Source organism: Somniosus microcephalus, chromosome 7 (genome assembly GCF_052327205.1).
Source record: "Somniosus microcephalus isolate GS21.2 chromosome 7, FLI_Smic_1.0, whole genome shotgun sequence".
Lineage (NCBI taxonomy): Eukaryota > Metazoa > Chordata > Chondrichthyes > Squaliformes > Somniosidae > Somniosus > Somniosus microcephalus.
This window is the reverse complement of record NC_140993.1, coordinates 11062673-11089877: the sequence shown is the minus strand read 5'-3', so window position 1 is coordinate 11089877 and position 27205 is coordinate 11062673. Positions and strand designations below refer to the sequence as shown.

Below are 27205 nucleotides of genomic sequence, written 5' to 3'. Positions count from 1 at the left end.
GCAGACGCGGCCTCGGTTTAACGTCTCATCTGAAAGACGCGACCTCCGACAGCGCAGCACTCCCTCAGTACTGCCCCTCCGACAGTGCGGCGCTCCCTCAGCACTGCCCCTCCGACAGTGCAGCACTCCCTCAGTACTGCCCCTCCGGCAGTGCAGCGCTCCCTCAGCACTGCGCTGGAGTGTCAGCCTAGATTTTTGTGCTCAAGTCTCTGGAGTGGGACTCGAACCCACAACCTTCTAACTCGGAGGCGAGAGGACGACCCACTGCTGACACTCTAATGTGAAAATTTATAGGTATAAGAGAGCATTCATTTTAATTTGCACTGAAATTATCAGATCAACTCACAGATAGATTTCCTCCAAGCTGTTAGAAAGAACGATTCGATCCTGTCCTCTCAGCCAAGGAGCACTGAAATCAAACAGAAATTAATTAAAATCAGAAGAGATTTACTGGAATGGTTCCAGGGATGAGGGATTACAGTTACGTGGAGAGACTGGAGAAGCTGGGGTTGTTCTCCTTAGCGCAGAGAAGGCTGATAGAGGTGTTCAAAATCATGATGGGTTTAGATAGAGTGAATAAAGAGAAACTGTTTCCAATGGCTGAAGGGTCGATAACCAGAGGGCACAGATTTAAGGTGATTGGCAAAAGAACCAGAGGTGACATGAGGAAAAACTTTTTTACGCAAAGTGTGGTTAGGATTTGGAACGCGCTGCCTGATTGGGTGGTGGATGCAGATTCAATAGTAGCCTTCAAAAGGGAATTGGATAAATGCTTGAAGGAGAAAAAATTGCAGAGGTATGGGGAGAGAGCGGGGGAGTGGGACTAACTGGATTGCTCTTCGAAAGAGCCGCACAGACTGGATGGGCCAAATGGCCTCCTTCTGTACTGTACTGTTCGATGATCTTTATTGTGACCAAAAATAAGAGGTCTTAAAATGGAGGCTGCTCTCTTTGTAGGTACAGCAAGCAAGTAGGATGGCAAATGGCATGTTGGCCTTTATTGCAAGGGTGTTGCAGTACAAGAATAAGAAAGTCTTGCGGTAATTGTCTGCGAGACCACACCTGGAGTATTGTGCACAGTTTTGGTCTCCTTACCTAAGGAAGGATATTCTTGCCATAGAGGGAGTGCAACGAAAGTTCACTAGGTTCCTGGAATGAGAGGGATGCCCTATGAGGAGCGATTGAGTAGAATGGGGCTATATTCTCTGGAGTTTAGAAGAATGAGGTGTGATCTCACTGAAATGTACAAAATTCTTAGACAAGGTAGATGCAGAGAAGCTGTTTCCCCGAGGAGGAATTTCTTCACTCAGAGGGTGGTGAATCTTTGGAATTCTCTACCCCAGAGGGCTGTGGAGGCTCAGTCATTGAGTATATTCAAGACTGAGATCGATAGATTTTTGGACTCTAGGGGAAATCGAGGGATATGGGGATCGGGGGTGGAAAGTGGAGTTGAGGTCAAAGATCAGCCATGATCTTATTGAATGGCGGAGCAGGCTCGAGGGGCCGAATCCTGCTCCTAATTCTTAAGTTCTTAAAATGGAAGACAGAAGACAGCCAGACTGCAAGGGAAATTCCTTTTGATAGGGTAGACCAGGACTAGGGACCATAAATATAAGATAGTCACTAATAAATCCAATAGGGACTTATGGAGAAATCTCTTTACCCAGAGAGTGGTGAGAATGTGGAACTCGCTACCACAGGGAGTGGTTGAGGCGAATAGCAGAGATGCCTTTAAGGGGAAGCTGGATAAACACATGAGGGAGAAAGGAATAGAAGGATCTGCTGATAGGGTGAGATGAAGAGGGGTGGGAGGAGGCTCTTCTGGAGCATAAACGCCGGCACAGACCTGTTGGGCCGAATGGCCTGTTTCTGTGCTGTAAAATTCTGAGTCAAGATAAAGTTGGTTTGATGTTGGGGGCACCGGGTTTAAAATCTTAATGGAAGGCAAGGATTGTCCTGGAGTCTTCAGGAATTAAAGATTAATCTCATGCACACGGCTACGAGCAAAAACACGGGGGGGGGGGAAATAAAAACAGAAGGGCATTAAAAATATTGCGGGTTTTTTCCCCTCATTTTCTTTGAACACTTTTTTCATTAGTTACGACAGTATTGGAGATGGGAAAAAGCAAGTCACAAATCATCCAATCGGGTGGAATCATAGAAGTTTACAGCACGGAAGGAGGCCATTCGGCCCATCGTGTCTGTGCCGGCCGACAAAGAGCTATCCAGCCTAATCCCACTTTCCAGCTCTTGGTCCATAGCCCTGTAGGTTACGGCACTTCAAATGTATATCCAAGTACTTTTTAAATGTGATGAGGGTTTCTGCCTCGACCACCCTTTCAGGCAGAGAGTTCCAGACCTCCACCACCCTCTGGGCGAAGAAAGTTCTCTTCAACTCCCCTCTAATTCTTCTACCAATTACTTTAAATCGCTGCCCCCTGGTTATTGACCTCTCTAAGGGAAATAGGTCCTTCCTATCCACTCTATCTAGGCCCCTCATAACTTTATACACCTCAATCAGGTCTCCCCTCAGCCTCCTCTGCTCCAAAGAAAACAACCCCAGCCTATCCAATCATTCCTCATAGCTAAAATTCTCCAGTCCTGGCAACATCCTCGTAAATCTCCTCTGTACCCTCTCTAGTGCAATCACATCTTTCCTGTAATGTGGGGACCAGAACTGCACGCAGTCTCAAGGGTAATGAAGAGTCTGTTCGCGTTCCAATTGGCCATGGGAAGACTGGACAGCACGAGGAATGATGTGTTGGGCAACCAATGGCGTGAGCTCATGGAATGACTCCTCCAGGAATATGTCCAACCAGAACGGGACAAATATCCTAGGGGGAGTGTTTGCTAGCACTGTTCGGGGGGGGTTAAACTAAAATGGCAGGGGGTTGGGAACCTGAGCAGGGAGACAGAGGAAAGGGAAACAGGGATAAAAGCAAAAGATAGGAAGGAGAAAAACAAAAGTGGCAGTCAGAGAAATCAACGGTTTAAATCAAACATGGCCACAATAAATAATAATTCTAATAGGTCTAAGAGTGTTAAAAAAACAAGGCTGAAGGCTTTGTGTCTTAATGCGAGGAGCATTCGTAATAAGGTGGATGAATTGGCTGCGCAAATAGAGGTAAACGAATATGATTTGGTTGGGATTACGGAAACGTGGCTCAAGGATGGCCAAGACTGGGAACTCAACATCCAGGGGTATTCGATATTCAGGAAAGATAGGCAAAAAGGAAAGGGAGCTGGGGTAGAATTACTGGTTAAAGAAGGGATTAATACAATTGTAATGAAGGATATTAGCTCTGATGATGTGGAATCTGTATGGGTAGAATTGAGAAATACCAAGGGGAAAAAAACATTAGTGGGAGTGGTATATAGACCTCCAAACAGTAAGGCGGAAGTTGGGGATGGCATTAAAAGGGAAATTAAAGAAGCGTGCAATAAGGGCACAGCAGTCATCATGGGTGACTTTAATCTACATATAGATTGGGCTAACCAAATTAGTAACAATACTGTGGAGGAGGAATTCCTGGAGTGTTTACGGGATGGCTTCCTGGACCAATATGTCGAGGAACCAACCAGAGATCAGGCCATCTTAGACTGGGTATTATGTAACGAGAAAGGATTAATTAGCAATCTTGTTGTACGAGGCCCCTTGGGTCGGAGCGATCATAATATGATCGAATTCTTCATTAAGATGGAGAATGAAGTTGTTGACTCAGAGACTAGGGTCCTCAATTTAAATAAAGGAAACTACGATGGTCTGAGGAGCGAGTTGGGTAGGATTGATTGGGGAATGGCACTCAAAGGGTTGACGGTGGATAGGCAATGGCAAACATTCAAAGACCGGAATCGATGAGCTACAGAATTTGTTCATCCCAGTTTGGCATAAAAATAAAACAAAAAAGGTGACTCAACCGTGGCTAACAAGGGAAATTAGGGATAGCATAAGATCCAAGGAGAGGACATATAAATTGGCTAGAAAAAGCAATAATCCTGAGGATTGGGAGCAGTCTAGGATTCAACAAAGGAGGACAAAGGGATTAATTAAGAAAGGGAAAATAGAATATGAGAGTAAGCCTGCAGGGAACATAAAAACTGACGGTAAAAGCTTTTATAGATATGTGAAGAGAAAAAGATTGGTGAAGTCAAGCGTAGGTCCCTTACAGTCAGAATCAGGGGAATTTATAATGGAAAACAAGGAAATGGCAGACCAACTAAATACATACTTTGGTTCTGTCTTCACAAAGGAGGACACAAATAACCTCCCAGAAATACCGCGGAACATAGGGTCTCATAAAAGGGTGGAACTGAAAGAAATCAGTATCTGTAGGGAAATGGTGTTAAGAAAATTGATGGGACTGAAGGCCAATAAATCCCCAGGGCCTGATGGTCTACATCCCAGGGTATTTAAGGAAGTGGCCCTAGAGATAGTAGATGCATTGCTGGTCAGCTTCCAGAACTCGATAGACTCTGGAACAGTACCCATGGATTGGAGGGTAGCTAATGTTACCCCACTATTCAAAAAAGGTGGTAGAGAAAAAGCGGGGAATTATAGACCGGTAAGCCTGACATCGGTAGTGGGGAAAATGCTAGAGTCTATTATAAAAGATGTAATAGTAGAGCACTTGGAAAGCAGTGACAGGATCGGACAAAGTCAACATGGATTTACAAAAGGTAAATCATGCTTGACTAATCTACTGGAATTTTTTGAGGATGTAACTGGTAAAATAGATAAGGGAGAACCAGTGGATGTGGTGTATTTGGACTTTCAGAAGGCTTTCGATAAGGTCCCGCATAAGAGATTAGCGTGCAAAATTAAGGCACATGGGATTGGGGGCAAGGTATTTACTTGGATAGAGAACTGGTTGGCGGACAGAAAGCAAAGAGTTGGAATAAACGGGTCGTTTTCCGAGTGGCAGGCAGTGACTAGTGGGGTACCACAAGGATCGGTCCTAGGACCCCAGCTGTTCACAATATATATTAATGATCTGGACGAGGGAATTGGATGTAATATCTCCAAATTTGCAGACGACACAAAGCTGGGTGGGAGGGTAAGCTGTGAGGAGGATGTCGTGAAACTCCAGTACGATTTGGACAGCTTGGGTGATTGGGCAGGAACATGGCAAATGCACTATAATGTGGATAAATGTGAGGTTATCCACTTTGGTGGCAAAAACAGGAAGGCAGATTATTATTTGAATGGCAATAGATTGAGAGAAGGGGAAGTGCAAAGAGACCTGGGTGTTATTGTGCACCAGTTGCTGAAGGTAAGCATGCAGGTGCAGCAGGCGGTTAATAAGGCAAATGGTATGTTGGCCTTCGTAGCAAGAGGGTTCGAGTACAAGAACAAGGATGTCTTGCGGCAGTTGTACAGGGCCTTGGTGAGACCACACCTTGAGTATTGTGTGCAGTTTTGGTCACCTTACCTGAGGAAGGACATTCTTGCCATGGAGGGAGTGCAGCGAAGATTCACCAGGCTGATACCTGGGATGGCAGGAATGACGTACGAGGAGAGATTTTGTCGATTGGGCTTATACTCACTGGAGTTTAGAAGATTGAGAGGGGATCTCATCGAAACCTATAAAATTCTGTCAGGTCTGGACAGACTAGATGCAGAAAGGATGTTTCTGATGGCCGGGGAGTCCAGAACCAGGGGTCATAGTCAAAGGATAAGGGGTAGGCTATTTAGGACAGAAATGAGGAGGAATTTCTTCACCCAGAGAGTGGTGAACCTGTGGAATTCTCTGCCACAGAGGGCGGTGGAGGCCAGCTCATTAAATATATTCAAGAAAGAGTTGGATATGTTTCTTGAGGCTAAAGGGATCAAGGGATATGGGGAGAAGGCAGGGACAGGGTACTGAATTTGGATGATCAGCCATGATCTCATTGAATGGCGGAGCAGGCTCGGAGGGCCGAATGGCCTACTCCTGCTCCTATCTTCTATGTTTCTATGTTTCTATGAGTTGGTAGCCTTAATGGAGGCAACTATTGACGGACGGACATCGAGGCCGGGAGTTTCCCGTATGATAGCCAGCCAGGTATCCGCAATTGTACAGGGCCTTGGTGAGACCACACCTGGAGTACTGTGCACAGTTTTAGTTTCCTTATCTGAGGAAGGATATACTTGCCTTGGAGGCAGTGCAACGAAGGTTCACTAGATTGATTCCTGGGATGAGAGGGCTGTCCTATGAGGAGAGATTGAGTAGATTGGGCCGATACTCTCTGGAGTTTAGAAGAATGAGAGGTGATCTCATTGAAACATACAAGATTCTGAGGGGGATTGACAGGGTAGATGCCGAGAGGTTGTTTCCCCTGACTGGAGTGTCTGGAACTAGGGGGCATAGTCTCAGGATAAGGGGTCGGCCATTTAAGACTGAGATGAGGAGGAATTTCTTCACTCAGAGGGTGGTGAATCTTTGGAATTCTCTGCCCCAGAGGGCTGTGGATGCTGAGTCGTTGAGTATATTCAAGGCTGAGATCGATAGATTTTTGGACTCTAGGGGAATCAAGGGATATGGAGATCGGGCGGGAAAGTGGAGTTGAGGTTGATGATCAGCCATGATCTTACTGAATGACGGAGCAGGCTCGAGGGGCCGTATGGCCGACTCCTGCTCCTAATTCTTATGTTCTATTCCCTGCGGAATCACATGAAATAGCGGTTAAAGATTGCGGAAATTTTAAATGCAAACGAGTTGCGCCCATAACCGCTTTAAACCCGAGTATCCGCGATCTTTTACGGTGGTTCAGGAGTCCATTTGCCCGGTGTGGTAAACCACTTTTGTCGTTCACTATCGTTACACTATAGTTATCACTGTTATATCGTTACTCTATGGTTATCACTGTTCACACTGTTGTATCACTATACGAGGTCGCCTCGTCACGCTGTTATACCTGGGCTGACCACTGCTGACTCCGCCCATGGCTCCACCTACCTGCCCAGGTATAAAGGTGGTCGACTGGCTGGTATTCCTCCTTGTTGGATCCGATCACCCACGAGGGTGGGCTCTGTTATTTAGCCAATAAAAACCTATAGTTACTTTCTTAACTCGTCGCTTTTCATTGGATGAATTGATAGGTATATCAATTTTATTGGCTAAATTTTTAAAATCTCGTTCCCTGAGCAGCAAAGCGAGCAGCAAAACGACCAGCCAGGCGCCGAGCTACAACAGCCACAGCAGCCAGCTTGGCTGCGAGCCCTCAGACCACCGTACCTGGATCTAAACCCACTGGCTGCAAACTCAGCCCTCGACTTCGAACACTGGCTGAGCTGTTTCGAGTCCTACCTGGGAGAATCCGGCGTGCCTCAGAGATCCAAGCTAAGAGTTCTGACCGCTCAAGTGAGCCCTAAAGTATTCGCACTCATCCGGGACTTTAAAACATACAAGGACGCCATCAACCGGCTGAAAAGACAGTACCAGAGCCCGGTAAATTCCATGTATGCCAGACACCTCCTAAGATCCCGCCCACAACAGCCAGGAGAGCCGGTGGATGAATTTTTACGGGTGCTACAAGCACTCGGCAGAGACTGTAACTTTAAAGCAGTAACGGCGGCAGAAAATACTGAAGACAATGTCCGCGATGCCTTCGTGAAAGGCCTGCGGTCCGACTACTCACGGCAAAGACTACTGGAAGCAAAGGACCTCGACCTGGACAAAGCTGCAGCCCTCGCTCGCTCTCTAGAAGTGGCCCATCGGGACCTCGAGGCATGCTCAAGGTACTGTAACTCGCGACCCTGGGACATGGGACCGACCCCGACCGCAATACCCCTCGCAGCAACCCCCCTGGGACCTACCTCAGCGTCGGCGTCCCGGACCCGATCGAGACCACCACCCCCGGTACCGGCTCCGACATCGGACCCCCGCGATCGGGCCGCCGGCTGCTTCTTCTGCGGCCAGGCGAAACACCAGAGGTCGCGCTGCCCTGCCAAAAACGCGACCTGCTCGACCTGCTTGAAGAAAGGCCACTTCGCAAAGGCCTGCAGAGGGGGATCGACAGAGGCCAGCAGTGCCTCATGCGAGCTGTGGGGGCGGCCATCTTCCATCAAGGCAACAGAGGCCAGCATCCCCACGTGAGTCATGGGGGCGGCCATCTTTGATCCAGGCAACCGACACCAGCAGTGCCTCATGTGAGTTACGGGGGCAGCCATCTTCTCCGCCATTTTGTCCAACCTCGTGGGAGACGCCATTTTACCCACCATGCTCGACCGCCACCGTGCCTCTAGACCCGACTACCGCCTCACCCGCAGACTACAGCAACTCGCTCAGCTATACACTAGCCTCCGTCACACTGGACCAAGCCCGCCCGCATCACCTGTCCAAGTCCATGATGGACATCAAAGTAAACGGCCACGCCACGACCTGCCTGTTCGACAGCGGAAGCACGGAGAGTTTCATCCACCCAGACACGGTGAGCCACTACTCCCTCCCTGTCCAGCCAACGCGCAACCGGATCTCGATGGCATCGAGGTCACACGCCACAGGCATCAGCGGCTACTGTGTTGTGACCCTGTCGGTTAAGGGTACGGAGTATAAAAATTTTAAACTCCTCGTCCTGCCCCAGCTATGCGCTGCCGTCCTACTAGGGCTAGACTTCCAATCCCACCTCCAAAGCGTCACGCTAGCATACGGCAGACCCCTCCCCCCACTCACAGTCGACAACCAGCAGATTTTAAACCGCCCACCGCGTAACACCTGCGGCCTATCCACCCTCAAGGTCCCGCCACCTTCCCTGTTCGCTAACCTCACCCCCGACTGCAAACCCGTCGCTACCAAGAGCAGGCGGTACAGCGCCGGGAACAGAGCCTTCATTAGCTCTGAGGTGCAGCGTCTCCTGAAGGAGGGCATCATCGAAGGGAGCACCAGCACCTGGCGTGCCCAGGTCGTGGTCATTAAGACCGGCAATAAAAACCGCCTGGTCATCGACTACAGCCAGACCATAAACAGGTACACCCAGCTGGACGCATACCCACTTCCCCGCATATCTGATATGGTCAATCAGATCGCACAATACCGAGTATTCTCTACCATCGACCTTAAGTCGGCCTACCACCAACTCCCTATCCGCCCTGAGGACCGCCAGTATACCGCCTTCGAGGCGAATGGCCGCCTCTACCACTTCCTTAGGATTCCCTTCGGCATCACCAACGGGGTTTCGGTCTTCCAAAGGGAGATGGACCGGATGGTTGACCAGAACGGGCTGCACGCCACGTTCCCCTACCTAGATAACGTCACCATCTGCGGCCGCGACCGGCAGGACCGTGACGTTAATCTGGAGAGATTTCTCCGTACGGCCCAACGGCTGAACCTCACCTACAATAAGGAGAAATGTGTGTTTAACACCTCGCGCCTTGCCATCCTCGGCTGTGTAGTAGAGAACGGAGTCATCGGCCCCGACCCTGAAAGAATGCGTCCCCTCATGGAGCTACCCCTCCCCCACTGTCCAAAGGCTCTGAAGAGAACCCTGGGGCTCTTCGCCTACTATGCCCAATGGGTGCCCAATTATGCAGACAAAGCCAGACCCCTCATGAAGTCCACATCCTTCCCCCTTACGGAGGAAGCGTGCGCAGCCTTCTCCCTCATTAAGGGAGACATTGCCAAGGCCACAATGCACGCAGTGGATGAGTCCATCCCCTTCCAAGTGGAGAGCGATGCATCCGACTTCGCCCTAGCCGCTACCCTTAACCAGGAGGGGAGACCTGTGGCCTTCTTCTCAAGGACCCTCCAGGGCCCTGAGATCCGACACTCGTCGGTCGAGAAGGAGGCCCAGGCGATTGTGGAGGCGGTACGATGCTGGAGGCATTACCTGGCAGGCAAACGATTTACCCTCCTCACCGACCAGCGTTCGGTCCCTTTTATGTTTAATAACAAGCTGAGGGGCAAAATCAAGAATGACAAGATCTTGAGGTGGAGAATCGAGCTCTCCACCTATGATTATGATATCTTGTACCGGCCAGGTAAGCTGAACGAACCCCCTGATGCTCTGTCACGAATTACATGCGCCAGCGCGCAAAGTGATAGACTTCAGACCCTCCACAACGACCTCTGCCACCCCGGGGTCACCAGACTTTACCACTTCATTAAGGCCCGCAACCTGCCCTACTCCATCGAGGAGGTCAGGACCATGACCAGGAACTGCCAGACCTGTGCCGAGTGCAAACCGCACTTCTTTAGGCCGGACAGAGCAAGCCTGATCAAGGCCACCCGCCCCTTCGAGCGCCTGAGCATCGACTTTAAGGGGCCCCTCCCGTCCTCTGACCGTAATGTGTACTTCCTCAACATTGTTGATGAGTACTCCCGTTTCCCTTTTGCCTTCCCCTGCCCAGACATGACCAGTACCACGGTCATTACATGCCTGAACGACCTCTTCGCCTTGTTCGGGTTCCCAAACTATATACATAGTGACCGGGGCTCCTCCTTCATGAGCGAGGAACTCCGTCAGTTCCTACTAGCGAGAGGTATTGCCGCAAGCAGGACCACCAGCTACAACCCCCGAGGGAACGGCCAGGTGGAAAGAGAGAACGCAACGGTATGGAAGGCCGTCCTCTTAGCCTTAAAGTCTAAGGGCCTCCCAACCTCCCGCTGGCAGGAAGTCCTCCCCGCAGCGCTGCATTCCATCCAGTCACTACTTTGCACTGCCATTAACGCCACCCCCGATGAACGAATGTTTGTTTTCCCCAGGAAGTCGACTACGGGAACCACACTACCAACCTGGCTGACCTCTCCGGGGCCCGTCCTGCTGCGAAAGCACGTGAGGGCCCATAAAACGGACCCCCTGGTCGAGAGGGTGAACCTCCTGCACGCCAACCCTCAGTACGCCTATGTGGCATACCCAGACGGGCGGGAGGACACAGTCTCCTTGCGAGACCTCGCACCCTCGGGCATTCCGGAGACACCACCTTCACCCCCCCCCCCCCCGATTCCAGCTCAGGTAGACGGCATGCCGGAACCCCACGAGCCCTCGCCGACCACGCAGACACCAGCATCACCACCGGAGAATGCAACACCGCCGCTGCGACGATCGGAAAGGCTTACGAGGCCTCCGGACAGACTGACATACCAGAACTGGTAGTACACATCACCCCGCCGGACTCAAATCTAAACAAGGGGTGAATGTGGTAAACCACTTTTGTCGTTCACTATCGTTACACTATAGTTATCACTGTTATATCGTTACTCTATGGTTATCACTGTTCACACTGTTGTATCACTATACGAGGTCGCCTCTTGTCACGCTGTTATACCTGGGCTGACCACTGCTGACTCCGCCCATGGCTCCACCTACCTGCCCAGGTATAAAGGTGGTCGACTGGCTGGTATTCCTCCTTGTTGGATCCGATCACCCACGAGGGTGGGCTCTGTTATTTAGCCAATAAAAACCTATAGTTACTTTCTTAACTCGTCGCTTTTCATTGGATGAATTGATAGGTATATCACCCGGAAGTAGTCACCGCCCACAAAACTGGCCACACCCCCAGGTCGTCGTGGCGAGTTTCCGCCGACTTTGTCCGTTCAGGGGTTTTGGTCACGTTGCGCCCAGGATCCCAGGTCCACGTGTCGTCTTTCTCCTGGGCACTCTGTACCCCTCTGGTCTGAACATCAACTTTGGCAACTTCAGACTTCAACTCTCCACGATTTCCTTGGCTATTTCTTCCATCCATGGAGGAAAACCTGTTAGATCCGTGTGTTAATGGAGACACGGAATGCAGGAGTTGATTTAACAAGTGTTTACTGAACAAAGTCTGGAGGTGAACTAACAACACAAGACGCTATACAGGCTTATACCCGAGTGGTCACTACTGGTACTACAGTATACAGGGGCTTCAAAAACATAGTTCCTCTTAAAGGTACATACACTACAATTCCTCCCCTTTTAGATAAATCGTACATAACATTTTAAGTAATCATTAAATAACATTTTTACAAGAACAATAATATACACATTTGCTGAAGTTCATCAATTACAAATTCAGTCTCTCTGGAGGCTTCCTGACTCGGTTCGGATAACGCCTCGGTGGTGTAGTAGGTTCTTTTGGCAAGGTCGATTCGGCTTCAATGCCAGTGTCGGGTTCATCTGGTTCCAGTATCACCGGATCGGAGGTAGATACTATGGGTATCTCTGCTTCATCACTAGGCGTATAGAGTTGTGGTGTAGGTTGTCCTTTTTCGGATGACTCTATGATCTGGTCAGCATGGCGCCTTATTATGCTTTCTCCAATGTCCACGGTATACATCAGCGGTCCTAGTCGTGTGCAAATAGTTCCAGGCTGCCATTTCTCGGTACGGTAGTCCCGGGCCAAAACTGGTCGACCTATCTGGAAGGTTCTAGTTGGCCTTTCATTCATGCTTTGAAATTGCCGGTTCTCTACGTCCCTTCTGACGTTTGGCTTGACCAAATCCAGCTGGCATCTTAGGCTTCTATTGAAAAACATCATGGCGGGGGTTTGGTTTGTAACCACATGTGTTGCATTCCTGTACGCAACCAAGAAGTTATCTACCTTATGTTGTAGATTTATGTCTTCATTACCCATGGCCTTTATGGCCTTCTTGAAGGTCTGGACAAACCTTTCAGCCAATCCATTGGTGGCGGGATGGTATGGGGCGGACGTGTAGTGCTTAACCCCATTGTTTTTTTTAAGAACTTCCTGAATTCTTCGGATACAAATTGCGGTCCATTATCAGAACAGATCTGTTCAGGCAGCCCATTCCTGGCGAATATGGTCCTTAATACTGTGATGGTTTTTTCCGTGGTGGTGGAGGACATCTTTATTACCTCCGGCCACTTGGAGTGTGCATCCACCGCGATTAAGAACATTGAGTCCATAAATGGACCAGCAAAGTCGATATGTACCCTTTGCCATGGAGATGAGGGCCACTCCCATGGATGTAGAGGGGCTTGTGGTGGGGCGTTTTGGACCTTCTGGCATCCTAGACAGCTCTTGGTCATTTCTTCGATGTCTCCATCGATACCTGGCCACCACACAAATGCTCTGGCTAAGTTCTTCATTTTCACTCCACCCAGATGCCCCTCGTGAAGCTCCTTTAGCACTCTATCCTTGAGTTTGGGTGGAATCACCACTCTGGATCCACACAGCAAGGTTCCTCGGCACACTGACAGCTGTTCTCTTCTTTGCGAGAATGCTGGCAACAGTGGTTCGCCATGTGCTGGCCATCCCTTCACCGTTAAATCGTAGACTCGTGAGAGAGTCGGGTCATTTCGCGTTTCCTTTTCAATGGTAGAATTTGTCACCGGTAGACATTCCACTATGGTCGAGTGGAATATCTCCACTGGGTCCACTGTAGGTGCCTCTTCCACCATTGGCAACGGTAGGCGCGATAACCCGTCAGCATTCCCATACTGTTTTGTTCCTTTGTATTCTATGTCATATTGGTGTGCCCCTAGGAAAAGGGACCACCTCTGTAGCCTTTGCGCTGTCATAATGGGAACGCCCTTTTTAGGGTTGAATATGGAGACGAGGGGTTGATGGTCAGTCAACAAGGTAAATTTTTGTCCGTGTAGGTAATGGTTGAATTTCTTCACCCCCCCACACCAGGCTGAGTGCCTCCCTGTCGATCTGGGCATAGTTACGCTTAGCTGAGTTCAATGAGCGTGACCGTAAAAGCTATCGGCCGCTCCGAGCCATCAGGGAATCTATGCGATAATACCGCTCCCACGCCGTAAGGGGATGCATCGCACGCCAGTCTGATTGGCAATGATGGGTTGTAATGAGCCAACACTTCCCTGGACGTGATCAAGCCTTTGCATTTATGGAAGGCACGTTTACAGTCTTCGCTCCATTTCCAAACTACTCCCGTTTGTAGCAGTGCGTTAAGCGGGTGCAGAACCGTCGACAAGTTTGGTAAAAATTTATGATAGTAATTTACTAATCCCAGGAAAGACCTTAATTGTGAGACATTTTCAGGCGCTGGGGCCTTTACGACCGCTTCAATTTTTTCAGGTGACTTATGCAACCCTTCTTCGTTAATGACATGGCCACAATATGATATTTGTTTCTGGAAAAATTCGCACTTGGGGCGATTTGCTCGTAGGTCCCGTTCTCTCAGCCTCGTGAGCACCTGCTCCAAGTTGGCACGGTGCTCGTTGTTGTTTTCTCCTGTTACAAGGATGTCGTCTAGGTAGCATTGAGTCCCCGGAATCCCTTGCAGGATTTGCTCCATAGCTCTTTGCCAGATAGCCGGAGCTGATGCCACTCCGAAAACCAGTCGATTGTACTGGTACAGGCCTTTGTGTGCGTTTATCGTGAGATACTTTTTAGAGGCCTCCTCAACCTCCATCTGTAGATATGCCTGTGCTAAATCAATTTTGGTGAAACGTTTCCCTCCGGATAGTGAGGTGAAAATATCTTCTATCCTCGGAAGAGGATACTGTACCGTGTGAAGAACCGGGTTTACAGTCACCTTGAAGTCCCCACAGATGCGAACTTTTCTCTGTTCTTCATATTTATCATTATTCAACGTTTTCTTCATGACCGGGACGATGGGTGTTGCCCACTCGTTCCAATCTACCTTGGATAACACGCCTGCTTTTTCCAAATTCTCCAGCTCTGCCTCGACGGCTGGACGAATTGCGTATGGCACCGGCCTTGCCTTAAAAAACTTGGGAATTGCCGCATCTTCCACTTTTATTGAGGCGGTGGCGCCTTTCAGGGTTCCTAGTTCCTGTTGAAACACTTCTTTGGCGTTAGCCAAGATTTCTTTTAATCGTCCAGGTATGACGTCATCATCATTTTTTTTCTTACTGGTCACCGTCAGTGCCTGAATGGAGTGCCAGTCTAAACGTATCTTTCTGATCCATTCACGTCCCAACAACGGTGGACCACCATCTTGCAGAATGTATAAATACAACTTCTGTATTTCCTTGCCGTTGTATACAACAGGCACCCTTATTTTCCCTCTGGGGTATACTTTCTGCCCCGTATATGTCTTCAAGACAATGGATGTGTCTTTCAAAGGTATATGCGGAAATAGCGCTCGTAATCCCGTCGACTCATGACGATCAGAGCTGATCCTGTATCTAGCTCCATTTTGACTGGGGACCCCGCTATCGTGAGGGTAACCCAAATGGTCTGGTAATCTTCTTTGGCAATTACATTATGTAATTTGAGACAGCTTACTCTCTTGTTTCCGGAGTCACTATCGCTCTTCTGGTCTTCGGAGCTACTGTCCGTCATCATTTGTACCTTTCTGTACTTTTCCTTATTGACCTTTTTACTGTCAGCGGATTTCTTTCCAGATCTGCATACACGTGCAATGTGTCCCATCTTTCCGCATTGCCTGCATGCTTTGTCCTTGAACCAGCAGTCCTTCTGGTCATGGGTGGGTCTGCCGCAGCGATAACATCTCTCGAAACCCCGTGTCATTTCATGGGTGCCGAAGTCCTGTGGCTTTTGCTGTATCTCTGCAGCTCCTCTTGCTGCTGCTTCGTATGATACAGCCACACTGAAAGCCTTGTCCAGTGTCAAATCTTTTTCAGAAAGTAGTCTTTTCTGTGTTCCTTCGCTTAGGAGACCGCAGACGAATTTGTCTCGTAGAGAATCTGCCAGTCCTGCCCCGAATTGGCAGTGCTTTGACAGCTTTCGTAATTCCGTGAGGTAATCAGCGTTACTTTCATTCTTGTGCTGATTCCTCCTGAAGAATTTGAATCGTTCCGCTATCAGCAGCGGTGTTGGGTTTAAGTGCTCCTGTAAGGTATCAACAATCTCATTAAAATTCTTGTCCATCGGTTTGGCTGGAGTAATCAAGTTTCGTAACAGCCCGTATGTCCTTGCGCCCATCAGATTTAGAAGTACCGCTGCCTTTTTATCATCCGCTACCTCATTCGCCTTGCAATATACCGCCACTCTTTCCACATATGTGGTCCAATCTTCTATATCACTATCGAAAGCAGTAATATTGCCAGTCTTCGGCATCTTGAAAATCTAAAATGGCGCTTCCCGCGCTTTTCTTTCTTCCCCGCCGAGTTAAGATGGCGCCTCCCGCGCTTTCCCGCCGCTGCTGCCAACGCTGTTCTCTGCGGTTCCCGTTGCGACCTGCAGCTTTTCGCGGTATTTCTATTTTTTTTTTATATATCGCTTCAATATTCTCTCCGTAATTGAAGAACCGTTCCCGTCATGGAGCAGACCCTCTGGGACTTTCCCCTCCCTCTGCTCGGTCCGAACGCCGACCTGCTTCGCAGCACCGGACGCGCCCTGAGTGCTCCACCCTCTCTCTCTCTTTGCTTCTGCTTCCCGACTCGCTGCCCGGCCCCGTTGCAGAGCCACCCGATCGAGCTCTAGCCCGCCGCAGCCCAGGAAGGATCAGTGCACTACCTGCCACCAGCCCGTTTAGCTGGGGAAACCACAGACTGGAGACCAAGCCTGGCCCTCGTTTTCGAGTTATTTTTTTTTCTTGCTTCTGGCTTCGACCTTCGTCTGAGGAATCGATCCCCTTGAGGTGCTGCCGAATTGCAGGTAAGTTCGTTTCTAACTCGTCGCCACTGTTAGATCCGTGTGTTAATGGAGACACGGAATGCAAGAGTTGATTTAACAAGTGTTTACTGAACAAAGTCTGGAGGTGAACTAACAACACAAGACGCTACACAGGCTTATATACCCGAGTGGTCACTACTGGTACTACAGTATACAGGGGCTTCAAAAACATAGTTCCTCTTAAAGGTACATACACTACAAAACCTTTTTTAAGCAGCAAGTGGTTAGGATCTGGAATGCACTGCCTGAAAGGGCAGTGCGGGCAGACTCAATCGTGGCTTTCAAAAGAGAATTGGAGAAGTTCCTGAAGAAAAAAAATTTGCAGGGCTGTGGGGAAAGTGCGGGGGAGTGGAACTAGCTGAAGTGCTCTTACAGAAAGCCGGCACGGGCTCGATGGGCCGAATGGCCTCCTTCTGTGCTGCAACCATTCTATGATTCATCTTCTACTTCATCCTCTTCCATTTTGGAATTGTTTATATTTTTTGTCTCCCTCTTTATAAGGCCTTTTTTTTTTTGTTGCTTTACTTGGCTCTTTTTCTGTTGTTTTTGAACCCTCTTCATTATTTTGGTGTCAAAAACAGGAAGGCAGATTATTATCTGAACGGCAATAGATTGGGAGAAGGGGAAGTGCAACGAGACCTGGGTGTCCTTGTGCACCAGTCGCTGAAGGTAAGTATGCAGGTGCAGCAGGTGGTTAAGAAGGCAAATGGTATGTTGGCCTTCGTAGCAAGAGGATTCGAGTACAGGAGCAAGGATGTCTTGCTGCAGTTGTACAGGGCCTTGGTGAGACCACACCTTGAGTATTGTGTGCAGATTTGGTCGCCTTATCTGAGGAAGGATGTTCTTGCCATGGAGGGAGTGCAGCGAAGATTCACCAGACTGATACCTGGGATGGCAGGAATGACGTATGAAGAGAGATTGTGTCAATTGGCCTTGTACTCGCTGGAGTTTAGAAGAATGAGAATTATAAAATTCTGACAAGACTGGACAGACTAGATGCAGGAAGGATGTTCCCGATGGTCGGGGAGTCCCGAACCAGGGGTCACAGTCTAAGGATAAGGGGTAAGTCATTTAGGACAGAAATGAGGAGGAATTTCTTCACCCAGAGAGTGGTGAACCTGTGGCATTCTCTACCACAGAAGGCAGTAGAGGCCAATTCATTAAATATATTCAAGAAGGAGTTGGATATATTTCTTAATGCAAAAGGGATCAAGGGATATGGGAAGAAAGCAGGGACAGGGTACTGAATTTGAATGATTAGCTATGATCTCATTGAATGGCGGAGCAGGCTCAAGGGGCCGAATGGCCTACTCCTGCTCCTATCTTCTATGTTTCTATGTATCTCACTGAGAAAATTACTGAGTCTAACATCCAAACAAATTTCAGCTAGGCTGACACTCCCAGTGCCAGTGCTGAGGGAGTGCCACACTGTCGGAGGGCCAGTACTGAGGGAGCGCCGCACTGTTGGAGGGGCAGTACTGAGGAAGCGCCACACTGTCGGAGGGGCAGCACTGAGGGAGTGCCGCACTGTCGGAGGGGCAGTACTGAGGGAGCGCCGCACTGTCGGAGGGGCAGTACTGAGGGAGCTCTGCACTGTCGGAGGGGCAGCACTGAGGGAGAGCTGCACTGTCAGAGGGGCAGTACTGAGGAAGTGCTGCACTGTCGGACGGGCAGTACTGAGGGAACGCCGCACTGTCAGAGGGGGAGTACTGAGGGAACGCCGCACTGTCGGAGGGGGAGTACTGAGGAAGTGCTGCACTGTCGGAGGGGCAGTACTGAGGGAACGCCGCACTGTCGGAGGGGGAGTACTGAGGGAACGCCGCACTGTCGGAGGGGGAGTACTGAGGAAGTGCTGCACTGTCGGAGGGGCAGTACTGAGGGAACGCCGCACTGTCGGAGGGGGAGTACTGAGGGAGCGCTGCATTGTCGGAGGGTCAGCACTGAGGGAGCGCCGCACTGTCAGAGGGGCAGTACTGAGGGAACGCCGCACTGTCGGAGGGGGAGTACTGAGGGAGCGCTGCGCTGTCGGAGGGTCAGCACTGAGGGAGCGCCGCACTGTCGGAGGGGCAGTACTGAGGGAGCGCCGCACTGTCGGAGGGGCCGTCTGCTCTCTCAGGTGGACGCAAAAGATCCCATGGCCTCTATTTCGAAGATCAGGGGAGTTCTCCCTCAATCAACATCACTAAAAAACAGATGATCTGGTTATCACTTTGCGGTCTGTGGGACCTGGCTGTGCGCAAATTGCCTTGAAAACAGTACTTCATTGGCTGTAAAGCGCTTTGGGACGTCCTGAGGGTGTGAAAGGTGCTGTAGAAATGTGGGTCTTACTTTATTAATCCCAGTAACTCCAGATTCCACTTCCACCTGTTATTCTCTCCCATCCTGGCCTTTTGTTTTTGTTCAGTCTCACTTATCTTCCCTTCGCACGTTCGGGCGAATGGTCTACACTCAAACCTGTCTTCTCTCTGGTCAGAGATGCTGCGTGGCTCCAGCATTTTCCTGTTCACCGGCGAGAGCCGTGTGTGCTTGGAGACGTCTCGGGCGGCGACGCAGAAACGGGCGGTATCGGATCGGCCACCCGTCATACGCTGCGCCTCTACTCACGCGCCTCCCGACTCCCCGCCAACAGCGCAAGTCACCGCCCTCAGTCGGTGTGGTCAAGGATGGGAACGATCTCGCGAGTTAAAACAGAATTATAAGCGCACAAAGGTATAAAACGCTTACTTTAACTGGTAGACAGGTGGAGCAGCAGCCGGGTATTCAGGAGGAAGCATCACCTAGACGGCAAGGAATGTCAATGTTGATTACACGTTTCAGGGCACACCGTATTACAGAGCAATCCACAGGAAAGTAATCATTTTTTTTTAAACATAGAATTACGAGATTTACAGCACAGAAACAGCCGTTCGGCCCAATTTTTATTTTTTTTATTCATTCACGGGATGTGGGCGTCGCTGGCAAAACCGGCATTTATTGCCCGTCCCTAATCGCCCCTTGAGAAGGTGGTGGTGATGCTACCATACCCGTCCGTGCCGGCGTTTATGCTCCACACGAGCCTCCTCCCACCCCCTCTTCATCTCACCCAATCAGCATATCCTTCTATTCCTTTCTCCCTCATGTGTTTATCCAGCTTCCCCTTGAATGTATCTGTGCTATTCACCTCAACCACTCCCTGTGGCAGCGAGTTCCACATTCTCACCAGTCACTGGGTAAAGAGTTACAAGTGTATAGAATATTGCAAGCACTGGCACTAAAAATCCAACTTCGGTATTGTGGACGAGCGTCTCCTCATCTAGATTTTTAAAGAAATAAAATGATAAAGAAAAAAAGTATTTTAATTCTTTCAACAACTGCACCACGCTTTTTTAATCCAGTTCTTAATTTTTTTTCTCGCTTCGAGCCTCCTACCATTGAATTCAGAAACGTTTGTAACTAAAAGTTTGTAACTCTCTGGGCCGATTGCCAACTTTCACCCTCCGTAAACTTCAGCTCATCCAAAACTCTGCTCCCGTGTCCTAACTCGCACCAGGTCGCGTTCACCCATCATCCCCTGTGCTCGCTGACCTACATTGGCTCTCGGTCCGGCAGCGCCTCGATTTTAAAATTCTCATCCTCGTTTCGAATCCCTCCATGGCCCTCGCTGCTCCTCCCTATCTCTGTAATCTCCTCCAACCTTACGAGATCTCTGCGTTCCTCCAACTCTGGCCTCTTGAGCATCCCTGATTATAATCGCTCCACCATTGGTAGTCGTGCCTTCAGCTGCCTGGGCCCTCAGCTCTGGAATTCCCTCCCTAAACCTCTCCGCCTCTCTCTCCTCCTTTAAGACGCTCCTTAAAACCTCCCTCTTTGACCAAGCTTTTGGTCACCAGCCCTAATATCTCCTTATGTGGCTCGGTGTCAAATTTTGTTTGATAATCACTCCTGTGAATCACCTTGGGACGCTGTACAAGTTGTTGCTGTTGTTGGTTCTAATGGGTTGTCTGATCCAGCTTTGAGCTGTATTTTTTTTGGGGTGGGGGGGAAAGAGGAGGGAGCAATTTGAGTGAGTACCTGTAAACAAAGCGTCCATTTTGGGTGTTCCAATTCATCCACAATCCTAATACAAAATATTCTTGAAGCCTCATCAATAACACACCATTCATCTTCGTAAATCGACGACAGTGCTTCGATCTCGTCAATCTGAAAAGGGGAAAGTGAATTACATCAGAAACAACGGCAATGTTATTTCAACACAAATTTCTTCTCTACTGCAACTTGTATCTGGTTTCACTTTGAACAGCAAAGGCCGAAATTTCCAACCAGGATTCCTGCCAACACAAACCTGGTATGTGGAGGCCAGAAAGTACTATCCCATGTATTGCTGGAGCGGGAGCTCTTTAGACTTGTTTGTGCACATTCAGGTTTTGAAATTTTTTGCCCACAAAGTCGCTGGAAGTGCGAGCTGTGCGGGGCATCGCGGCCCTCGGTGAACGACAGGACCAACAGTCCAGCTCCTTAACCAATGAGGTTTCAGGATAGCGAAAGAAACAGAGCAGGAAACCAGGTGAACTAAGAGTCAAATCAGGCACAGAAAGAGAAATAAAAAGAGGGAAAGAAAGATTGGATTGAGAGAGAGTGAGGGGGGAAAAAAAGAGACTAAAGAAAAATAAGAAAAAAAGGTATAGATTTAAAATTTGACATTTTTTAAATAGCCAACAATTCACCACCTGAAGAAATGAGATTCCACACTTTTAATTGTTCCCTTTCTGGGCCAGAGAGGTTGATTTTTTTTTTATCTGAACGTCGTCCAGGTCTTGTTGCATGCGGGCATGGACTGCTTCATTATCTGGCAGTCATTAGCAACTATCACATTAAAAGGGTACTTACGCTGTTAATTACCAGACCTAACGTCTGGCGGCGAGTTTAACAGGTAATTAATGCGCAAATGCAGCAACTCCACGAGACTCTTGGGGAGGCTGAGGGTGAGCTGCCGCTTTCACGAGGCTAACAGCGGAGGTCATCCGGCAACTTGCGACAATTCGCAATTCACGGTGAATCGCCTCCTTGCCGCAAGTTGCTCTTCAATAATGGCGCACGTCTTTCAACTCTGTTACTGTTTCAGCAAAATCTGGGCACTTACGTTTCGTGATCTCACCTACTCCCTGCTCAAAGTCCATCACATTCGAACCTCCGCCCAGTCTCCATGCTGGCGTGTTGTGCTGCCTCACTGATCTGACAGTGTTTTATTTAGCGTGTGCCATATATACGCTGTCACCGTGGCTCAGTGGGCAGCACACCCACCTCGGAGTCAAAAGGTTGCCGGTTCAAGGTCCACTCCAGAGACATCAGCATAAAAATCTAGGCTGACACCCCAGTGCAGGACTGGGGGAGCGCCGCACCGTCGGCGGGGCGGGACTGGGGGAGCGACGCACCGTCGGCGGGGCGGGACTGGGGGAGCGCCGCACCGTCGGCGGGGCGGGACTGGGGGAGCGCCGCACCGTCGGCGGGGCGGGACTGGGGGAGCGCCGCACCGTCGGAGGGGCGGGACTGGGGGAGCGCCGCACCGTCGGAGGTGCGGGACTGGGGGAGCGCCGCACCGTCGGTGGGGCGGGACTGGGGGAGCGCCGCACCGTCGGAGGGGCGGGACTGGGGGAGCGCCGCACCGTCGGAGGGGCGGGACTGGGGGAGCGCCGCACCGTCGGAGGGGCGGGACTGAGGGAGCGCCGCACCGTCGGAGGGGCGGGACTGAGGGAGCGCCGCACCGTCGGAGGGGCGGGACTGAGGGAGCGCCGCACCGCCGGAGGGGCGGGACTGAGGGAGCGCCGCACCGCCGGAGGGGCGGGACTGAGGGAGCGCCGCACCGCCGGAGGGGCGGGACTGAGGGAGCGCCGCACCGCCGGAGGGGCGGGACTGAGGGAGCGCCGCACCGTCGGAGGGGCGGGACTGAGGGAGCGCCGCACCGTCGGAGGGGCGGGACTGAGGGAGCGCCGCACCGTCGGAGGGGCGGGACTGAGGGAGCGCCGCACCGTCGGAGGGGCGGGACTGAGGGAGCGCCGCACCGTCGGAGGGGCGGGACTGAGGGAGCGCCGCACCGTCGGAGGGGCGGGACTGAGGGAGCGCCGCACCGTCGGAGGGGCGGGACTGAGGGAGCGCCGCACCGTCGGAGGGGCGGGACTGAGGGAGCGCCGCACCGTCGGAGGGGCGGGACTGAGGGAGCGCCGCACCGTCGGAGGGGCGGGACTGAGGAAGCGCCGCACCGTCGGAGGGGCGGGACTGAGGGAGCGCCGCACCGTCGGAGGAGCAGTACTGAGGGAGCGCCGCACTGTCAGAACAACATAAGAAATAGGAGCAGGAGTCGGTCATTCGGCCCCTCGAGCCTGCTCCTCCATTCAATAAGATTATGGCTTATCTTCGACCTCAACTCCACTTTCCTGCACTATCCCTATATTCCTTGATTCCCCTAATATTCAAAAATCTATCGACCTCTGTCTTGAATATACTCAACGACTGAGCCTCCACAGCCCTCTGGGGTAGAGAATTCCAAAGATTCACCACCTGCTGAGTGAAGAAAATTCTCCTCATCTCAGTCCTAAATGGTCACCCCTTACCCCTGGTTCTAGACTCCCCAGCCAGGGGAAACATCGTCCCTGCATCTACCCTGTCAAGCCCAGGAGTGGTCTCACCAGGGCCCTATATAATTGCAGTAAGGCGTCTTTACTCTTATACTCAAATTCTCTTGTAATATAGGCCAACATACCATTTGCTTTCCTAATTGCTTGCTGTACCTGCATGTTAACTTTCAGTGATTCGTGTACAAGGACACCCAGGTCCCTCTGAACACCAACATTTCCCAATCTCTCACCATTTAAAAAATACTCTGCTTTTCTATTTTTCCTACCAAAGTGGATAACTTCACATTTCTCCACATTATATTCCATTTGCCATGTTCTTGCCCACTCACTTAGCCTGTCTCTATCCCTTTGAAGCCTCCTTGCATCCTCCTCACAACTTACACTCCCACCCAGCTTTGTATCATCAGCAAACTTGGATATATTACATTTGGTCCCCTCATCCAAATCATTGATGTAGATTGTGAATAGCTGAGGCCCAACACTGATCCTTGCGGTACCCCACTAGTTACAGCCTGCCAACCCGAAAATGACCCGTTTATTCCTCCTTCCCCCCCCCCCCCCCGCCGAGGGATCCGGAGGCTGGGAGACCTCCATGTCTTCCGAGGCCTCCCCCTCCACCCCCCCCATGCTAAACAGGGTTTTCTTTGGGTTCCTCGGGCCCCGAGGCTGACCGCAGTTCCTGGTTGTTCCACCTCAGCGGTTGTGGTCACGTTCCCAGGGCACGAGGTCCACCCCCCCCCCCCCGACCCCTCTGGAATTCCGCGGCTATTTCTGCCAGGTACGTGGGCGTGAGCTCCGGAAGCTCGTCACCGTCTCACTCCACGAGCGGACCCGCCCTAAGGTGCTTCTTCTTTCTCCGCGACTTTCTCCTGGCCGGACGCTCTCCCTCCCCCCCCCGCCGGAGGCCGTGATGGCGTTGGCCCCCGGCATCGGGAGCCGTGGCCACGCGGCCAGTATCGGAGGGAGGAGCGGCGGCGGTGCCAGCTTTGGCTGCCTCAGATGTTCTGGCGGCCTTGGAGGCGGGGCAGTTCTGTTTATTCCTACTCTCTGTTTTCTGTCCGTTAACCAATCCTCAGTCCATGCTAGTATATTACCCCCAATCCCATGAGCCCTAATTTTGTTGAATAACCTCTTGTGTGGCACCTTATCAAATGCCTTCTGAAAATCCAAATACACCACATCCACTGGTTCCCCCTTATCGATTCTGCTAGTTACAACCTCAAAAAACTCTAACAGGTTCATCAAACATGATTTCCCTTTCATAAATCTGATTTGACTCCGCCCAATCCTATTATTATTTTTTTAAGTGCCCTGTTACCACGTCTTTAATAATAGATTCTACCATTTTCCCTACTACTGATGCCAGGCTAACTAGTCCGTAGTTCCCCTTTTTCTCTCTCCCTCCTTTCTTAAATAGTGGGGTTACATTTGCTACCTTCCAATCTGCGGGAACCATTCCAGAATCTATGGAATTTTGGAAAATGACAACCAATGCATCCACTATCTCTATAGCCACCTCTTTCAAAACCCTAGATGGGGCAGTACTGAGGGAACGCTGCACTGTTGGAGGTGCCGTCTTTCAGATGAGACGTTAAACCAGGTGGACGTAAAGGATCCCATGGCCTCTATGTCGACCCCCGCCCCCCACCCCGTGTCCCCCACCCCGTGTCCCCCTCCCCGCTCTACCCCCCCGTCCCCCTCCACGTTCTACCCCCCCCATGTCCCCCTCCCCGTTCTAGCCCCCCATGTCCCCCTCCCCGTTCCACGCCCCTACCCCGTGTTCCCCTCCCCGTTCAACCCCCCCCCCCCCGGTGTCCCCCTCCCCGTTCTACCCACCCCCCCCCGCCGGTGTCCCCCTCCCCGTTCAACCCCCCACCCCCGGTGTCCCCCCCCCCCCCGGTGTCCCCCTCCCCATTCTACCCCCCCCCCCGGTGTCCCCCTCCCTGTTCAACCCCCCCCCCCGGGTGTCCCCCTCCCCGTTCAACCCCCCCGGTGTCCCCCTCCCTGTTCTACCCCCCCACCCCGGTGTCCCCCTCCCCGTTCAAACCCCCCCGGTGTCCCCCTCCCCGTTCTACCCACCCCCCCGTGCCGCCCCTCCCTGTTCTACCCCCCCCAACCCCCCCCCCGGTGTCCCCCTCCCCGTTCTACCCCCCCCCCCCGGTGTCCCCCTCCCCATTCTACCCCACCCCCTGGTGTCACCCCTCCCCGTTCTACCCCCCCCCCCGGTGTCCCCCTCCCCGTTCTACCCCCCCCCCGGTGTCCCCCTCCCCGTTCTACCCCCCCCCCCTAAGGGAGAACCAGTGGATGTGGTGTATTTGGACTTTCAGAAGGCTTTCGATAAGGTCCCGCATAAGAGATTAGCGTGCAAAGTTAAAGCACATGGGATTGGGGGCAAGGTACTGACTTGGATAGAGAACTGGTTGGCAGGAAGCAATGAGTTGGAATAAACGGGTCTTTTTCCGAGTGGCAGGCAGTGACTAGTGGGGTACCGCAGGGATTGGTGCTAGGACCCCAGCTATTCACAATATATATATAAATGATCTAGACGAGGGAACTAGATGTAATATCTCCAAGTTTGCAGACGACACAAAGCTGGGTGGGCGTGTGTGCTGTGAGGAGGATGCAGAGAAACTCCAGTATAATTTGGACAGGTTGGGTGATTATACTGCATTTGCCATGCATCTGCCCAATGTGCATAAATGCGATGTTATCCACTTCGGTGGCAAAAACACGAAGACAGGTTATTATCTGAACGGCAATAGATTGGGAAAAGAGGAAGTGCAACGAGACCTGGGTGTCCTTCTGCACCAGTTGCTGAAGGTAAGCATGCAGGTGCAGCAGGTGGTTAAGAAGGCAAATGGTATGTTGCCGTTCATAGTGAGAGGATTTGAATACAGGGGCAAGGATGTCTTGCTGCAGTTGTACAGGGTCTTGGTGAGACCACACCTTGAGTATTGTGTGCAGTTTTGGTTGCCTTATCAGAGGAAGGATGTTCTTGCCATGGAGGGAGTGCAGCGAAGATTCACCAGACTGATACCTGGGATGGCAGGAATGACGTATGAGGAGAGATTGGGTCGATTAGGCTTATATTTGCTGGAGTTTAGAAGAATGAGAGGGGATCTCACTGAAACTTATAAAATTCTAACAGGACTAGACAGACTAGATGCAGGATGTTCCCGATGGCGGGGGAGTCCAGAACCAGGGGTCACAGTCTAAGGATAAGGGGTAAGCCATTTAGGACAGAGATGAGGAGGAATTTCTTCACCCAGAGAGTGGTGAACCTGTGGAATTCTCTGCCACACAAGGCAGTTGAGGCCAATTCATTAAATATATTCAAAAAGGAGTTGGATATATTTCTTAAGGCTAAAGGGATCAAGGGATATGGGGAGAAAGCAGGGACAGGGTACTGAATTTGGATGATCAGCCATGATCGCATTGAATGGCGGAGCAGGCTCGAGGGGCCGAATGGCCTACTCCTGCTCCTATCAAATTTTTTTCAAATTCAAATCGCTTTATTGGCATGATAAGGTACATCTTATGTTGCCAAAGCATCAAAATACATTTATGGTTGAACACATAAACGCAGTTCTATTCATACAGTGTATAAACAGGTATATCCCTGAGTGTATAAATATACACTCAGTCCCTCCCAGGTGTCCCACCCCAGTGTGAGTTGCTCACTTGTTTCTGAAGGTTTTCTTCCTCAGACTCCGCCATTCATTGCTCTGTGTATTTGTGGATGTCTTTCCGCCCCCAGCCTTGCCCCGGGAGGAGCCACATTGATGTCTTTCAGCCAGCACCGGGAGCCGGGTTTTGTGCCACGGATGGGCCGGCACTTCCGCAGCCACTGCGCATGCCCCGCCACGGCCCCGCCCCTTCGCTGTCAGCGTATAGACCGTATTCACTGCGCGTCATCGGTCACGACCCCAGCGCCGGGCAACTTCCGCCTGGAGGCTGCAGCCAGTCCACACAGAGTGACACAGGTCCGCCAGCCAAGCTAGCTCAATTCTAACATTGACTAGTTATCCATTAATGGCTTGTCGCATTGAATATGCATGGTTTTATCCGAATTAACTCAAAATGTATACATTATAAATCTTAACAATAT

General features: G+C 50.9%; 1 protein-coding gene across 1 annotated transcript in view; it reads right to left on the bottom strand.

Moving 5' to 3' along the window:
- impact (impact RWD domain protein) overlaps positions 1-26954 on the bottom strand; it is an 89085-nt gene extending 62131 nt beyond the window's left edge. Inside the window, exons 1-4 of the mRNA XM_085992235.1 lie at positions 26779-26954; positions 20537-20665; positions 19211-19263; positions 347-409 (exon numbers count right to left, since the gene is read on the bottom strand). Coding sequence (XP_085848361.1) covers positions 347-409; positions 19211-19263; positions 20537-20665; positions 26779-26814 — 281 coding nt within the window. The 5' untranslated portion in view covers positions 26815-26954. The remainder of the gene's footprint in view (positions 1-346; positions 410-19210; positions 19264-20536; positions 20666-26778) is intronic.
- Between the last annotated feature and the right edge of the window lie 251 nt (positions 26955-27205).